This window comes from Oncorhynchus mykiss, chromosome 28 (genome assembly GCF_057628025.1).
Source record: "Oncorhynchus mykiss isolate SJ-2025 chromosome 28, ASM5762802v1, whole genome shotgun sequence".
In the NCBI taxonomy this organism is placed as follows: Eukaryota; Metazoa; Chordata; class Actinopteri; order Salmoniformes; family Salmonidae; genus Oncorhynchus; species Oncorhynchus mykiss.
The window spans coordinates 11,694,543-11,712,456 of record NC_143049.1 but is presented as its reverse complement, the minus strand read 5'-3'; the positions used below and the strand labels follow the sequence as shown (position 1 = coordinate 11,712,456).

The window sequence follows — 17,914 nt, the reverse complement described above, 5'->3', positions numbered from 1 at the left end:
AATGACGACAGAAAGTAGCAAACGCTTTCAAATAAATGCACTTATATGGGATATTTATTTGAAATCAGTAATAAACGCCTAGCTACCTGTTTTTATTGTCTGCTAGCTACTAGTGAAATAATTTTTGAAAATACAAATACGACGGACACTTTTCTTTGCAGAAGAAGTTTATTTACAAAAACAAATAAAACAGAAAATTCATTGTTTTATGGAATTGACACAAATGATAACACATTTCCCTTAACATTGCCCTTAACACATTGCCCTCATTAACTCCTAAGAAGTTATTACATTTGCTTTCTCACCATTTGATTGCTCACTCTTAACAATACCCATCGTGGTTATGCATGAGATGTGATACCTGAGATTTCCATCCTTGGTGTACATTGACAGCTCTTTGCTGATTGATTAAAACCAAGCAGTTAAAATGGTAAGTTACATTAATAGGTTAAAACCAGCAACAAAAAGGGGGACATTTACAGAGGGAGAGAGAGAGAGTGCGAAGGATCCGTTTTCGGAGTTGCCCTGAGTTATACAGGGAGTATAATAAAAATTAAAAATAAATGTTTAATGTATTTATATATTGTATATAAATGATCAGTTGTATACTAACCGTCCAGACAGAGTCAATGACTACAACATTTACTGGCGTCTTTGTCCACATCTTTCTCTTTATTGTACTTTCTGTTTCTCCCTCTCACTGCCCTCTTCCTCGCTCCCGCTCTTGATTTCCATTTCAACAACTTCATCAAAACACATACTTATTTGACTGTTTTTCATCATGTCTCTCATTCCCCCCTCTTCCACATCTCTCCTCCTCTCCCCTCCCCACTGTGCCTGCCACTCCCTTTAGCCTCTCCCCTCATCCTCCCCTTTCTCATTCCACTGTTGTTCTGTCTCGCAGACTTTGTCATGCTCTGGCTTTCCTTCCATCTTTCTCTCTTTGTCCTTATCTTGCTGTCCCAAAGCCCTGTGGACCTTTCCCTTCCCCCTGGCTCGGTCTGCCTCTCTCCTCTCCGTCTGCTGCTCTTGTCTGAGGTTCAGTGCAGTTATTCGGCAGTGATGTGGCTTGGATGGTACCATTGGCACTGATCTTGCTTGAAACACTTTAGGGGGTGTTTTTTGTTTAGACCTGACCAGCACTCTCCCCACCCCTTTTTCAGACCCCACTTTACTACCTCTCCCTTCCTTCTGTCCTTCATTCAATTCTTCGATGTAAATCTGGACCTCTTTCAGTTCTTCCTCGCTTTCCTCTATTATTGTTGGTATCTGTAGTTGGTATTTTGTCTCTCCTTCATTCTCCCTCTCTTGGTTCTCCTTATTTGGCCCTGTTGATTCACATTCCTCTGTCTCCTGTTGGACCACATGTATACTATCTCCTTCTTCATCCCTGATTACACCTCCCACTTCCATCCCTTTATCTCCCTCCTCTTCTCCCTCTCCCACAACATCCTTCATCAGATCTATAGCTCTTTCTCTTCTCTCTAAAACACGCTGTGCCTCTAGGTCCTGTTTATGCTCCTCATTATCAATCAACATATTTTCCATCCCCTCTTCAGCTGCCTCTTCCTCAGTCTCTCCCATGGTATCCACTCCTTCCACCTCTTGCTTCGTCTCTTCTTTTGCACTCATCTCTTCACTTGCCCTACTCTCTCCTTCCTTATCTATCTCTTTCTGCTGTACTCTGATACTCTCTCCCTCTTTGGTTTCTATCACCTCCTCCATAACTTTACGTTCCTCAGTCTCCCCTTCCCTATCCTTCCTATCTCCACTTTCCATCATGTCATCCCTGGCTAATACGCTCATTATCTCACAAATGTCTTCTTCTCCTACTTCCCCTTCCTCACCTGCTATCCTTTCCTCTTCTTCAATCATTCCTTTTTGCTCCCTCGCCCCAAAGTCCTCCCCTTCTGTTTCTTCCAACTCCTTTAATACCGCTCTCTCCTCAGTCTCAATTCTTGTTACCTCTCCTTCTTGTTTATTAAATTCTCCCCCATTTATATCTTCTCTTTCCTCCATCTCTTCCTCTACATCTTCCTTCTTTCCCTCGCTATCCCTCTCAGCACTATTTTTAGGCTGCTCCATTGCGCCCCCAGCTGAAACTACCTCTGACCGCTCATTGAGTATGTCCTTTGGCTCTTCAGCACAGGAAACTATACGACAGGCAGTGAGTAAATGCTCTTGTGAATCTTCTTTCTCGGCTTCGCTCACGGTATCGCCATTGTAACCCTCTGAAATCACACCTTCACCACAGTGACTCTTCAGGTCCTCCTCGTCTCTGAGCTGCAGGTGAACTCCAGTGTCCTCTTCCTCTGCAGTGGTCTGCAGTGAGGCCTCCTCACAGTCAGTTGAAGAGGATGCTGAAGCGAGGCCCCTCTCAATGTCACCTGGTCTTTCCTCTTCCTTCATCATGCTTGTTTCAACCGAGTGACAACATTCTTGTATCTCAGTGCTGTAAAGTGAAGAGTAAGACATCAGCTCTATGATGACAGGTAACATTTATCATGCACATTTATCCTGATATACTGTTCTTGACTTTGATTCGCTTCCTAACCCACCTCGGCTTACCTTTCTGTGCATGTATTCGTCAGTGTGTCTGCCTGGTCTTTCTCCTGGTTGTCTGGATCCTGCCTTGTATCCTCCAACAGGTCTATCGCTTCCAGTCTATTCTCTTCTTCAGCCTTGCTATGCCTAAAGACCTCTTCTGATGGGTTACAGCAATCAATGTCCAAGTGCCCAGGAGGCATTCTGGCCTCAGAACTCTGTGATAGACCAATTCCTATGGACCTGTCATCAGAAGCACTGTCCAATTGTTGTGAGGGCTTAGCAGGGAGGGACAAACCATTCTCCATGTCAGTCTGAGGCCCACTCCATGTCAGTCTATTGAACACCAAACTAGATGGTAGACTTTTACAGAACATGTCATCATCGTCCTCCTCATCTTCTCTGTCGTAATCAGCATCTTCGTCGTCATTATCCTCTTCTTCAGAGGAAGAGCAGCGAGCAGGCAGGAAGGGTCTGGATATGTAAGGTAGACTCATTGACTTGTTGGCTCGTCCATATTGATCAAAGCTTAGAGGTCTGTGTGTGGGAGTTTGTGTCTGCCTCAGTGTGTGTGTCTCTGTTTGGCAGCCTGTCTGTATTTGTGTCTGTGTGTCTACAGGTGGCTGTGTGACAGAGTCTGGTTTGTCATGTGAGAGTCCAGGGGATCTCTGCTCCACTTCGTCCTCATACTCATCTTCCGCATGATGAGGCTCTACTGAGAACGCCTGGAACATCTGGGAGAAAAGAGGTTAGGATCATGACTAAATGATCAACACACACACACACGTGCACACGCACACACCTTGGTGGAAGCACTGCTGTCCATGAGGTCCAGGAATCCAAAAGTATCCTGAAAGTCTAGTGGACAGTCCTGGACTTGTGCATCATCCTCCTCCATCGTCGTGACATAATTTGGGGCATCCAGGGCAGTCTGCACAGAGTCTTTGATTTCTGACAATTATATGTAGATTTGACAGATTAAAACAAAAGTCCTATCCAATTTAGATTGTTAATTGCCAATTGTCAATAATTAAATTTTCACAAGTGTCAAAAACTCACTCCAAACCGGATCAATCACAGTTTAATTTCCCTTATTGCACAAATGTGTTATGATTGTTAAAATATATGAATGATCAGACATACCCATGTGTTCTCCCTCTTCATCCTCCTCTTCATCGTTTTCATGGTTTACTTTATCCTCTCCTCCACTCTCACCCTCTTCACCCCTCTCCTCTGATGGCTTAGATACACAGTCCCCATTCAGTTCCTCCTCCTTTCCTCTGTCTTCTTTTCCTTCAACTTTATCATCCATATCTCTCCTCTCTTCCGATACCTCTTGATCTCTTCTCTTGACACCGTCAGTCTCGTCCTCCCCCACAACTGCCACTCGAATGTGCCTTTCCCCTTCCCCTCCCTCCTGTCTCACACCCTCCCCCTTATCTCCGCTCCCCTCTCCTCCGCTATGGTTTCGCCTTTCTGCACCACCCCCCTGCAGCACCCCAAAGGCCAGGCCTGATGTGATGTGAAGGGGGACGGTGACTGAGAAAGGTCCGGAGATGTGTATCCCTGCCCGCCGGTCCGCTTTGCTGGAGATTCCTGGGGATCTGGATGGGGGTTGCAGAGCCTCAGTGCTGTTGCCCCCACTACAGTGACTGCCCAGTCGACTGTATGTGCCCTTGGTTCCCCCGCCCCCGCTCACTACACTCACACTAGCCCCCTGACCCCTCCGGAAGGTCACAGCATACCCGCTGCCCACATCACTACCATTAGTGGATGCCCCTCCATCCGCACCACCTTTGGGACAGGGAGAGGGCTGAGCCAGGGGGGATATGACAGTGGAAGGGGCTTGTTGTCTGGAACCTGTGAGGTATGGTAAACAGTCACATTAGTCTACAGATGAAACTGTCATAAGTGTAAGCCTATAGTACTACTGAACACAGAAATGTAAGTATGCTTTAGCAGCATGCATGAATTACTCTACAAACATGTTCACCAATATCTATACACTATAGATGAGGAGTGGGTAAACAAGGAAGAATGTGTACCTTCATGCGAATAGGGCATTGAGCTCAGGGAATCCATGCTCTTGGCTGGCCTTAAGACAGTTCTCTCTTTTTCTACAGAGAAATGGAGAGATGATTTCACAACTCAAAATGAATCATTATTACCATTGCAAAGCTATGCATTGTATTGAACGATAACAACATCAGTGTGGCACTGATTCTTATGGGAGAGGGCGCATACCTTTGGTTGAGTTCTTGTTCCTTCCTCTCGGGTCTTGGAGTCTGCCTCCTAAATTGAAGATGGACTTCCACTTCCTGCTCTTGAGAGATCCCTTCCTCCTGTAGAGAATGTTACTACTGTTACTGGGGCCAGGAGTTTTTCTTCATCACGTAAACTGTTCATGGAAGAAGAACTATCCCCTCTAGTACTAGTCTACCTTTTACGATTGCGACCACTAAATCTCTACCTATCTCAACCACTATACTGTTACTCCCTACTACTACATTGTCATAAATTTGACATTTTTGGGTTCTTTGGTTAATTTGCTTACTTGTCTGTGCCGTCGATGATGGCGTGATAGGAGCGCATGGCCGGGGGGCCGTCCCCTGGGCTGATGTTGCCTAACTGGAGTGGAATGGCTGGGAATAAACGTTTCTCTGGATTGTGTATAGAGGGAGATGGGAATGACTTAAGACACTCCAGACCAATACCTTTATAAGGAGATGAACAAGAAAGAGAGGAGATATGAGAGATTATGAGGGAGTGTACAGTGCATTCGGAAAGTGTTCAGACCCATTGACTTTTTCCACATTTTGTTACGTTACAGCCTTATTCTAAAATGGATAAAACAGTTTTTTTCCCGCTGATCAATCTACACACCCCATAATGACAAAACAAAAACACGTTTTTTTTATTATTTTACAAAATTATTTAAAAAATAAGAAACTGAAATATCATATTTACTCAATACTTTGTTGAAGCACCTTTGGCAGCGATTACAGCCTCAAGCTTTATTGGCTATGACGCTACAAGCTTTGTACACTTGTATTTGGGGAGTTCCTCCCATTCTTCTCTGCAGATCCTCTCAAGCTCTGTCAGGTTGGATGGAGAGTGTAGCTGCACGGCTATTTTCAGGTCTCTCCAGAGATGTTTGATCGGGTTCAAGTCTGGGCTCTGGCTGGGCCACTCAAGGGCATTCAGAGACTTGTCCTGAAGCCACTCCTGAGTTGTCTTGGCTGTGTGCTTAGGGTCGTTGTCCTGTTGGAAGGCGAACCTTCGCCCCCAGTTTAAGGTTCTGAGCACTCTGGAGCTGATTTTCATCAAAGACCTCTCTGTACTTTGCTCCGTTCATCATTGCTCCAAATCATGTCCAATCAATTGAATTTACCACAGCTGGACTCCAATCAAGTTGTAGAAACATCTCAAGGTTGTACAATGGAAACAGGATGCACCTGAGCTCCATTTCTAATCTCATAGCAAAGGGTACTGAATACTTATGTAAATAAGGTATGGAATTATTTGTTTATATACATTTGCAAAAAAATCTAAAAACCCGTTTTTGCTTTGTCATTATGGGGTATTGTGTGTAGATCGATGAGGAATATTTTTTAATTCATCCATTTTAGCATAAGGCTGTAATGTAAAAAAAATGTGGAAACAGTACACTGTATATTCTCAGAGAGAGCGAGAGAGAGAGAGCAAGAAAGAGGTGATGTACCTGAACCAGGAAAAAGCTGGGGCACGTGGGTGAGGATGAATTCCACTACGATGGACTGGACCCTCACCTCCATGAAGGCTGCAGTACCGTTAAACCCTGACGCCTCAATGTCTTTTGACCTGCAAACAGCGGGTTAAACAACATTGAACAATGCAAACACACTGCTTAAACTATCTCTATCTAGTTCATGTCTTTCTCTCTCATGTAGATACACACACCTGAGAAGGTTTGGAGCCCAAACAATGGCGAGGTTCCGGGCATGCATGTTGGTGTGTGAGGAATAAGAAGCCATCTTTACAAGGTGACGCATCAGGAACTCTAGAGTTCTGAGAAACCAGGGGGCGGGAGAAGGGACAAAAAGAGAGGGAAGTGGTTTAATTCTATAGTTAGTTTGAAAACAGTTGAAACTATTGAAGAAAAACTACACATAGCAAATTGTACAGTCCCCCTAGTTACAAACAGATGGTTCCAGCAATGTTACACATATGTAACAGTATTCCTTCCGTCCCTGTCCTTGCCCCAACTTGGGCTCGAACCAGAGACCCTCTGAACACATTAACAACTGCCTCCCACGAAGCATCATTACTTAATGCTTCCTCAAAAGCCACGGCTCTTGCAGAGCAAGGGAAACAAGTACTTCAAGGTCTCAGAGCGAGTGGCATCACTGATTGAAATGCTACTATTGCGCACCACTAACTAGCTAGCCATTTCACACCAGTTACTCTCGCCCCCCCTTTTGAACTCCTCCTCCTCTGCAGCAACCCCATCAGCTGGGCAAGGCCCAACTGAGTGATCTGGGTCACGGCACCAATGCAACAGTGCTGCTTCCGTCCCTCTCCTTGCCCCAACCTGGGCTCGAACCAGGTACCCTCTGAACACAACAACTGCCTCCCACAAAGCATCGTTACCTATCGCTCCACAAAAGCCTTGCAGAGCAAAGGAAACAACTACTTCAAGGTGACTTCTTCGATTGAAACGCTACTAGCATGCACCGCTAACTAGCCATTTCACGTCGGTTACACATAGCAAACATTTACTCTTTCTCTATGAAAAACGTATGAATAGGTAGAGGTTTACCTGTAATGGGGAGCGGGTAATTCCTTCAGCACGTCCTTGATCTTCACCAGCCTCTCGTCCTCCAGCTGAATTGCCACAGCTTCCTGGGGTTAAGTGGTGTGTGAGGTTGATACATAAAGCCATATGCCATCTTAAAGATGCATTATAAAGGTTTTGTATAATGTCAGCCAGTAGTTTTAAAAGTAGCGCTCACAAGCCAAACACGGGTCCCAAAAATGTTTTAACAATTTAGTACAATGTCATACATTTCGTATGATATGTTACGTCCTGCAATTAAAAAAAAAAAAAAAGAACTTTTATCTTTCCTGCATTTCGTGTGACATGAATTCCAATTCATACAATATGGCACGAATTTGTAAGTGAGTCCCGTTCAATCTCTTTAATGCTGGGTCCCGTTCACTGGGTATGAAATGGGAGAAAACATTTTGAACATACCTGAACATGTCCAATAGAAACACTTCATTTTCCATGTCACAATGCTTTCTCCTTTTCGCTCCAACTAAAAGCAACCCTGGTGTCCATGTATCTGAATTACTATCAAGTAAGACAGGTACTCACAGCATATTTGTCATAGAGCTGGTATGTGAGGAGAGGATTGGGCAACTCTCTGAAGTAGGCCTTGCAGAGAGAGCTGACACAGTGAATGTCCTGCAGGTACACATCCTTATTGAGATCTGGGGTTCCCTCACTGTCAAACTCACCCCTGTTTGGAGACAAACACATTACATTTCACTGCTGTACTTGACCACATAGAAACGCACGGACTCACGCAAGCACGCAGGAGCGTTCACACACACACGAGGCACAAACACACACACGCTTACCGAAGTTTCTGCGTGTTGGATGACACCCCAGATAGCCTGTAGATGCCATCTACAACCCCATGCTTCTCAATGAATTCACTGCAGCTTCGCAGCACCTGAGGAACTGAGAGGCAGACAAGATGATAATACTACGGAACTGACAGGGATGAACAACAGGATGCTAATATTTAACTTATTCAGATACAACATATTCTAACAAGACTGAGGGAACATGGGACTTACTCTCCTGACAGCTTGTAGCCAGGTGGTCCAACAGGTGACAGCCAAACACCTTCTCATTGTTCCCTCCTTTTCTCCGGAGTCTCCGCATCTCTTCTTTTCTCCTGCCTCAACCTCTCACATTCAGCCCTGTTGTCAACTAGGTGTGTGCGTGATTGTCTAATATATGTATTTTCTGTATGAATTGGTCAATGGTAACGTGGATTTCATATACATTTACAATGTGCTGTTAATATTATAGGCGGTGTTGTTTTCTTCATTGGATTTTATTGTGCTTTATGTTTAACTGGGTGAAGTGCATTAGTTTACTGTGCTGTACTGAGCTGTGTTAAGCTATTCAGCTGGGTCATGCGGTATGACGTTGTGTTTGTGGCACTCTGTAAAGTAAGAAACCAGCAAAATCATATGTATACACCAACACAACACTTAATGTGGTCACTTAAAATCAAACTGTGCATCGCTCACAATCTACAGCATACATAACTCTTCACTTTCCCCCAATATATTTTGTTCACAAAATAAACAAGCCACACCCTTCACTCCAATACTCCCAGTCGCCCTCTCAGTGCTGTGATCTGGGGACACTTTAAATTCAATCAAGCCTCTCTATGCTGATGGGACACCCTGACACCCCAAACAAAGTCTTTGGCTGTTCTGTGACCCTCTCTTCCCGGACTCTCGTGGCAATTGTGGCCCTCTCACTACAGCTGAAGTCCATTTAACTGTACATTGTGACTGCAGGCCTTGTTGTAGAACATAAAGCCTCTGAGCCTGACCCCACCTCTCCATCCCCCTGACCCCTACCATCCCACATCTAACACACTGTCACTGCTACTCTTGTCCAGTTTCGGGGTGACTTACAGGTAAAAACAAGAATAAGAAAGAGTAAGAGAGTTAAGACTGTTCCTACCTTCACTCTGCACAGGCACAACCAAGCAGCAGCAAGCAATGACGCAAGAAACCACTAAACTTCCCCTGTTGACTTCCTGAGTCTCTCCTTTTCTATCACATTCTCTTTCTGTACATCTCCACCGTTATCTCCGCCTCTGTTGACTGGCAAATCAATGAACCAGTAAATCATTCAAACTAACAATCATATCAATTTCTCTAATCTATTTAGATATCTACAGTATCTAATGACCTTCGATTCAGATTACCATCTTCATACAGTACTGGTGTAGTGTCAGATTAAACAATGTACACAGTAAAAGTGTAGTTTCCAGATGTAACATGTGAAGTTTATTGAACATGTATAGTCAATTATACTTAAATATTTTATTGACTCGGTTTGAGTTGACAAATAACGTAAAGCTGCAATATGTAACTCTGGGCGACCCGACAAATCTCACATACAAATGTGAGTTATAGATATGTCATTCTCATTTAACGCAAGTCTAAGAAGCGGTATATCTGTTCTATGTGCGCTACTTCTATGAGTATCGTTCATAAGTTCTATGTTTGTGTCTTTTACTTTCAGTTTTGTACACCAGCTTCAAAACTGCTGAAAATACAAGATTTTTGGTTATGGAAAAGATATTTCATAGCGGTTTAGATTGTACAGTCATGGCCAAAAGTTTTGAAAATGATGCAAATATTAATTTACACAAAGTTTGCTGCTTCAGTGTCTTTAGATATTTTTGTCAAATGTTACTATGGAATACTGAAGTATAATTACAAGCATTTCATACGTGTCAAAGGCTTTTATTGACAATTACATGAAGTTGATGCAAAGCGTCAATATTTGCAGTGTTGACCCTTCTTTTTCAAGACCTCTGCAATCCACCCTGGCATGCTGTCAATTAACTTCTGGGCCACATCCTGACTGATGGCAGCCCATTCTTGCATAATCAATGCTTGGAGTTTGTTCGAATTTGTGGGGTTTTGTTTGTCCACCCGCCTCTTGATGATTGACCAGAAGTTCTCAATGGGATTAAGGTCTGGGGAGTTTCCTGGCAATGCACCCAAATTATCGATGTTTTGTTCCCCGAGCCACTTAGTTATCACTTTTGCCTTAAGGCAAGGTGCTCCATCATGCTGGAAAATACATTGTTCGTCACCAAACTGTTCCTGGAAGGTTGGGAGAAGTTACTCTCGGAGGATGTGTTGGTACCATTCTTTATTCATGGCTGTGTTCTTAGGAACAATTGTGAGTGAGCCCACTCCCTTGGCTGAGAAGCAAACCCACACATGAATGGTCTCAGGATGCTTTACTGTTGGCACGACACAGGACTGATGGTAGCGCTCACCTTGTCTTCTCCGGACAAGCTTTTTTCCAGATGCCCCAAACAATTGGAAAGGGGATTCATCAGAGAAAATGACTTTACCCCAGTCTTCAGCAGTCCAATCCTTGTACCTTTTGCAGAATATCAGTCTGTCCCTGAGGCTTTTCCTGGAGAGAAGTGGCTTCTTTGCTGCCCTTCTTGACACCAGGCCATCCTCCAAAAGTCTTCACCTCACTGTGCGTGCAGATGCACTCACACCTGCCTTATGCCATTCCTGAGCAGGCTCTGTACTGGTGGTGCCCCGATTTCTTGGGCTCCCTGAAGCCTTCTTCACAACAATTGAACCACTCTCCTTGAAGTTCATGAGGATCCGATAAATGGTTGATTTAGGTGCAATCTTACTGGCAGCAATATCCTTGCCTGTGAAGCCCTTTTTGTGCAAAGCAATGATGACCGCACGTGTTTCCTTGCAGGTAACCATGGTTGAGAGGAAGAACAATGATTCCAAGCACCACCCTCCTTCTGAAGCTTCCAGTCTGTTATTCAAACTCAATCAGCATGACAGAGTGATCTCCAGTCTTGTCCTCGTCAACACTCACACCTGTGTTAACGAGAGAATCACTGACATGATGTCAACTGGTCCTTTTGTGGCAGGGCTGAAATGCAGTGGAAATGTTTTCTGGGGATTCAGTTCATTTGCATGGCAAAGAGGGACTTTGCAATTAATTGCAATTCATCTGATGACTCTTCATAACATTCTGGACTATATGCAAATTGCCATCCATCATACAAACTGAGGCAGCAAACTTTGTGAAAATTAATATTTGTGTCATTCTCAAAACTTTTGGCCACGACTGTACAATGATTCTCTACACTATACTTGCTTGTTTTGTCACCAACTGAAATTAGGCACAACATTATAATTTAAGCAACCAGGAAATGGCGGAGCGATTTCTGTATAGTGCACCTTTAACATTTTAAGGCAGCAACAGAGTCAGGTGAAAATATAACTTGAGAAGTGACAAGTGACATCCCAGAAAGACAAACACGAACTAGACAATACATCCTAAATGGCTCCTAAATGACTCTAATATATATTATTTTTAATTGAATATAAACATGTTTTTTATGATTTTGTGGTACAAATACACAATGTTACCAGTTGTAAATAGGTTGTTAAAATGAAAGTGAGGTGCAGTCAACAGTCAAAAAAATATATAGAGAGAGGAAAAGCTTGTCAAAATGTCTCAAAAAAACTTCTGCCTACATTTTCACATAGAAAATGTTACCAAAAATGATACAATTATGTTACTATTTGTTCCATCTGGTCTGAGACAACATTACACTTGTGTGTGGATCCCCAAGGTATGCAGGTACCACATTTTGAGACACTGGACTCTCTCCTATGTGAGTTCTCTGATGTGACTTCATACTGGAGCGCCGGGTGAAGCATTTCCCACACTGTGTGCACTCGTAGGGCTTCTCCCCGCTGTGGACCACAGCATGTCTGATCAGGTTGCACTGCTTGGTGAAACTCCTGCCACACTGTTCGCAGGTGTACGGTTTCTCTCCGGTGTGACTCCGGAGGTGTTCTTTGAGCTGGCTGAAACGCTGGAAGCTCTTCCCACAGAAGGTGCAGCTGAAACGCCTCTCAGTGGTGCCGCCCGACCTCCACTGAGTCCTCATTCTCTTCACCATGTTAAAACTACTGCGACTCAGGCTGTATCCAGAGAAGGTGGAGGTGGTGGCCATGTTTGACCCTGTCATGCACTCACTCATTCTCACTGTTGCTTCTGAAGCCCTGTGCTGATGCTGCCTTGGCTGTAGAGCTAAACTATTTCCGTCATTATTAGAGTTCAGCCGCTCAATGCTCTGTTCTGCTGGCATCTGTTGTCTAGTCTCATCATCCAATGTCCTGACATGTTTTTTCTGTGCTGCTGTACTGAACATGTTAGCATGTGATTTCCCTCTAGAGTGAAGCGATGGTCCTACATCATCTGTCATAGTAGGTAGGGTTTGGAGCCCACTATGAGATGGGAAAATTGAGATATTCTGAGAGTACTCTTCTGCGCCATGAAAGGAGAAATCTGGGTGGCCATCAGGGTCAGTGTCTCTGCCTGGATCCACAGAGGTCCACAGCTGCCCATCAGTCTCATCCATGACAAACTGGTCAAGTCCTGCCAGGGCCGTGGTCTGATCCAGCTCCTCCTCTTTCTCCTCCTTCACCATCACTAGCTCTAGTGAGTCCTCATCTGGCCCGTGCTGCTCTGTGCTAAACACCTCTGTAGATGTGAGCCGGGGTGTGCCTGGTTCCTCTGGACCATCAGAATTGGGGCAATGTTCCACTAAGTCTTCAGAAGATATGTTGGGTTGTGAGATGAAGTCCTCATCACAGCGCTGTTGCTCAAAGGATTGTGGTTTCCCAGCCTTGGAACTAGAATCTAAATATTTGGGAATAAACAAAAAATAAACATTACAAAAGACCCTTAACGGTTGCAAAACATGACTGCTTTAGAATTGACTGAGTGTGTACGTGCACTCCATATGCCAGAACATAAAACACTCAACACCAATGTAGCAATTTGGAACGTGCACAGGGGCGTCAGTTGGGTATGGCAGTCACTATGTCCTAGGTCAAGACTAAAATTGTAAAAGTAGGCTACCAAAAAGTAGACTTAATCATTCCAATGGCGATTAAAAAGCAACAGCTGTTTATCACATAGATTGGCTGGCTTTAGGACCAATGCGAAGCTTCCCTCAGAGAGAAGCTGCCAGCCTGCCCATCAGCGTGTGCAGCAAATAGCCTACCAAATAGCTGATTGTTATGTTGCAGCGGTCAGTGAAAAGCAGTTTAATAGAAATATGCCTATCACAATATTTCAAAATACAAAATCGTAGGAAAAACATAATTTAGAAAGCAAATGGCTATCGCTGAAAAGAGAAGACAAAGAAAAGAGGCTAACCTGTCTCTAGTTATCAAAATTCTCAACTCCCAATTGAGTTAAACAGTCTCTTCTCTTATTGGCACCAGCAGAGGGCATCGGCCCTCAGTACCACTAAAGTTTTTTGGGGGTAAAAAATAGTGTCCTCTTACAGGCTAGATGGACATCATATTGTACAGTTTGTGTCTCCCACTTTCTTCGGCCTAGATTAGATGGTTGCATTCAAGACATGGTCATTTTTACTGATCCATTTGTCAGTCAGCAGATTAGGCTATTTTAATTGAACCTTTATTTAACTAGGCAAGTCAGTCAAGAATAAATTATTATTTATTATTATTTCTTGACTACTAATGTGCCATATTAAAACATGATGTTGCTTATGTCTCCAGTCATGTAAAGTGTAGTAGAATTGCATGAAATGAGTTTATAAAAGACCACATTTTTCCTCTGCAAAGAAACGTCTCTGATTAGACCTACTCTATGTCACTACGTGCTCAGGCATACATTGTTCAGAACGGTCTGATTTGCTAACAGTGATTGAATTACATAAAATGATGACTGTGCAATCAACTCAAGCTACTATTCCTAATGTGATATCTTACATTAGTCTGCAAATGCAAAGATAGATGCATGCAATCCTTTATTATAAAAGGTGCAATTTTATGCTGAAAAAATAGCTTTCCAAACTTAAAACTCATGCACCACCTACGGATGTCAGCATTTGAAGTCGCTGTCTGCATTATGCATCTATTTCATGTTGCACTGTGTGCGCCGTTCCACAAGTAAATTAGTCACTTAATGATGAGGATGAGTTGTGGTTGATATTGTACAGTATATGCCATTTCACAGACCTTTAAACCTAATATTGAGGTGATAATTAATGGCTAGGTTCATTTTTGTTTGTTTTTGCTGTCCTTCAAGTAGCATTTTAGAGTTTTTAAATTGTGTAGAAATGCAGTAAATGAGTTTAGACTTCCACAAAAATCGTTGGAATTCCAACTCGGGCCTCTTTCTAGAGCTACTACTATCCGACCTGAATTATAATGACGTCATGATTTGACCTCGTATTTTTCAGAGTTCCCAGTTGTCTTGAAAGCACCATACAACTCATGGTACCCTTCGCCAGCTCATATCTGTGTGAAGCTGGATTCAGCGCTCTCGTCCAGGTTGGATGTGACAGCAGAGACGAGTTGCGCACTGTCGACCACGCCCCCTGACTTTGAGAAGCTCTGACACGACATGCATCAAGAACACCCATCTCATTAGTGGTGGTGAGATACACTAATTTGCAATTGACGGTCATAGCCCCACATTAAACATATGTGATGATGAGTTGAGAAGACAATCAGAAATATTGTTAGAATGTTTTTCAATTGACTCCTATAGCCCCAAATAAAAAAAGTAAACATTGGCTGTTAATTACATAATTTCTTTCCACATGGTTGGGTTCACAAGAGTTTTCAGTGATCAAAAATGTTTGGGAACCGCTGCCCCTGCCCTAGGTTAAGCTGAACTACGCCAGTGAACACGCATACCACCACACCCACAGTCTTCCATAGACAGAGAGGTACCCCTTATGGTCACACCCACCCTCTCCAGTGATCCTGAGCTCTTCCTGAGGGTCCGTTTTCCACACATCCTCTGCCATCTCCTCATCTTTGATCAGTATGGGTTCAGTCTCTGCTCTCTGCTCCACATCTGTAGGCTGTAACAGGGGACTGATGTTATCATTCTGGACACACCATATCTAACCCTTTTCATACCCATGAATCACACAAAAGCTGTAAATTCTCCTGATATTCCAATAACAGAATTGATCCAAGAGGTCAGGTCTCTGTAATTGTAAAAGGTGATGTATCACACCTGGGGTTGAGAGTCCTCTTCAACAGCCATTTCTCCATCTCTCCACTGTGAGTTACTCCTTTGCTTGTTCAAAACAATATTGACTGGATATGACGATCTCTCTGATGCCATGGGTAAAAAAATAAAATAATAATTGTATTCAGTCAGATATTCACACACAATATTTCATGAATAACACATCTACTACCTTTTCTCCTGACTCGTGTCTTCTTCAGCTCGCTTTCCATCATTTGACACTTCCTTTTCAGAACATCAATATCTTGCTGGCTTTGGGTCATTTCCAACCGTATAACTGCACAGCTGTCATCAACACGTTTGTTTATTTCTGCTACAGCTGCTTTAGCTAATACCTCCATAATGGATAACAACTGCGACTGAAAATTGCAGCTGGCCATATTGTCTAGTCCAAATTACAGATGTATTTTCTCTGTGTGAAGTAAATAGTCTACAATTTACAAGCTAATGTGCAATATCAATACGTTATGTTGATAAATGGCAATCTCAATGCGATCCTCCTCGCGTCCTCTCTTCTGGTCTCCTTCTCAAAACCCATTGAATGAAAAAGCCAGAGGTCCCGCCCCTCTGACCTTCTGATCCAATGGGGTTTGAGAAGGAGACTACCAGAGGCACCAATTGAGATGTTCCCAATGTTTTAAGGCGGAAGATCCGTGCGCAATAGCAAACTCACTTCGGCTCAAATCGTGACGTAATATTTATTACCGTAAATATGAGACTGCAACAGCCCTTTAAAATTGGTAGAATTAGCACTGGCAAGACAAATACAATGGTCTGTCTAGTCTGCATGTAGGGTACCCATATTGTGCCCCAAAAAAGAAGACGTTTACGTTTTTATTTTAGTTTTTAGTAGAAGGTGGAGTGGAATGCAGTGCAAGTTATTAACATGGATACCATATTAAATGACTATAGAGGGCTATTTCATTAACTCTAAAATAGCAGCCATTTTGGTATGGTAGAAATCCAAACCAGCCTAATTGGAATGAATGGCAGTAGAGGCATAATTTACTTATGCAGGACAATAAAAAGTAAGGGATGTAATATACGTATATCAGAAATTGTGTAATAAAATGATTGTCAACCTAAAATTAGAAATACAGTTTACACTGGTTTTACACCAATTTGCTGTATAAATAGCCCCTAAAATATATGTAAACAGACCAATGTCTAAATTCTTGTTTTCTTGAGAAAGCTGTGAGTGCTATTTAAGCAATAAGCCCCGAGGAGGTGTGGTATTTGGCCAATATACCATGGCTAAGGGCTGTTCTTATGCACGACGCAACCACAAACCCCTGAGGTTCCTTATTTCTATTATAAACTGGTTACCAATGGAATTAGAACAGTGAGAACAGTAACCCATGCCAATGGTATACAGTCAGATATACCACAGCTTTCAACCAATCAGCATTCAGGACTCAAACCACCCAGTTTATAATATCCTGTCATGAACTGATTTCAGCCAGTGTATGGCTGTGGATTGATTGCATTGTTTGAATGGAATGTTGGCATAATTTCAAATTCATTACTTTACACAATATCTTATCACAGCACTGTCAAACCATAGTCTCAGTCGGTATTCACATAATAATAAGAAATTCCCCTCGACCATGCTTACAAATTGGTGAAAACTAACATTCTTTCTTATTGACCCCCATTGTAAAAGAGGCAACTTCGTCGTAGATTTTTTTGTTACACAGAAATAACAAATCATGCCGAAAAGCTGCTTTGTTGTTCAATGTACATGTAGCCAGGTCAAAAATCCTGACCTACGGTTTGCAATGCTACATAGGGAAATAGAGCCTGTGACAAGAGCCCTATGGCTTCAAGCTATTAGGTGTGGAAAAGTGGGAAACTTGTTTAGTACAGACCATTTGTAACTTCATTCACTACATGTGACTGTATAGTCCGTTTGTTTGTTTGTGTTGTTGGTCTTGGCTAGCTTCACGTTCGGGTCGGTAGCTAGCTAGCTAGCTACTCACTCAAGTGGCTGCTAGGATCATTATCAGTCCTTTATGACTGGAACAAACTACAAAAATCTCTGAAACTGGAAACACTTATCTCCCTCACAAGCTTTAAGCACCAGCTGTCAGAGCAGCTCACAGATTACTGCACCTGTACATAGCCCATCTATAATTTTGCCCAAACAACTACCTCTCCCCCTACTGTATTTATTTATTTTGCTCCTTTGCACCCCATTATTTCTATCTCTACTTTGCACATTCTTCCACTGCAAATCTACCATTCCAGTGTTTTACTTGCTATATTGTATTTACTTCGCCACCATGGACTTTTTTTTCCCACCTTTACCTCCCTTATCTCACCTCATTTGCTCACATTGTATATAGACTTATTTTTCTACAGTATTATTGACTGTATGTTTGTTTTACTCCACGTGTAACTCTGTTGTTGTATGTGTCGAACTGCTTTGCTTTATCTTGGCCAGGTCGCAATTGTAAATGAGAACTTGTTCTCAACTTGCCTACCTGG

The 17,914-nt window shown here is 42.9% G+C and overlaps 2 protein-coding genes across 2 annotated transcripts; both read right to left on the bottom strand.

The window, feature by feature from the left end:
- Positions 1-149: 149 nt before the first annotated feature.
- Positions 150-9,879, bottom strand: LOC110508510 (uncharacterized). Its single transcript, XM_021589072.3, has 14 exons — positions 9,296-9,879; positions 8,389-8,762; positions 8,167-8,269; positions 7,901-8,045; positions 7,343-7,425; positions 6,484-6,591; positions 6,266-6,384; positions 5,099-5,258; positions 4,789-4,886; positions 4,590-4,661; positions 3,688-4,404; positions 3,347-3,495; positions 2,569-3,278; positions 150-2,452 (listed from the first exon to the last, which is right to left on the bottom strand). Exons 2-14 carry the CDS (start codon positions 8,474-8,476, stop codon positions 850-852), a joined length of 4,155 nt encoding a protein of 1,384 aa, XP_021444747.3. The 5' UTR covers positions 8,477-8,762; positions 9,296-9,879; the 3' UTR covers positions 150-849.
- A 194-nt stretch (positions 9,880-10,073) lies between these two features.
- On the bottom strand, positions 10,074-16,086 carry LOC149970718 (uncharacterized). The gene is made up of 4 exons (XM_021589078.3): positions 15,600-16,086; positions 15,413-15,513; positions 15,140-15,254; positions 10,074-13,048 (listed from the first exon to the last, which is right to left on the bottom strand). Exons 1-4 carry the CDS (start codon positions 15,805-15,807, stop codon positions 11,919-11,921), a joined length of 1,554 nt encoding a protein of 517 aa, XP_021444753.3. The 5' UTR covers positions 15,808-16,086; the 3' UTR covers positions 10,074-11,918.
- Between the last annotated feature and the right edge of the window lie 1,828 nt (positions 16,087-17,914).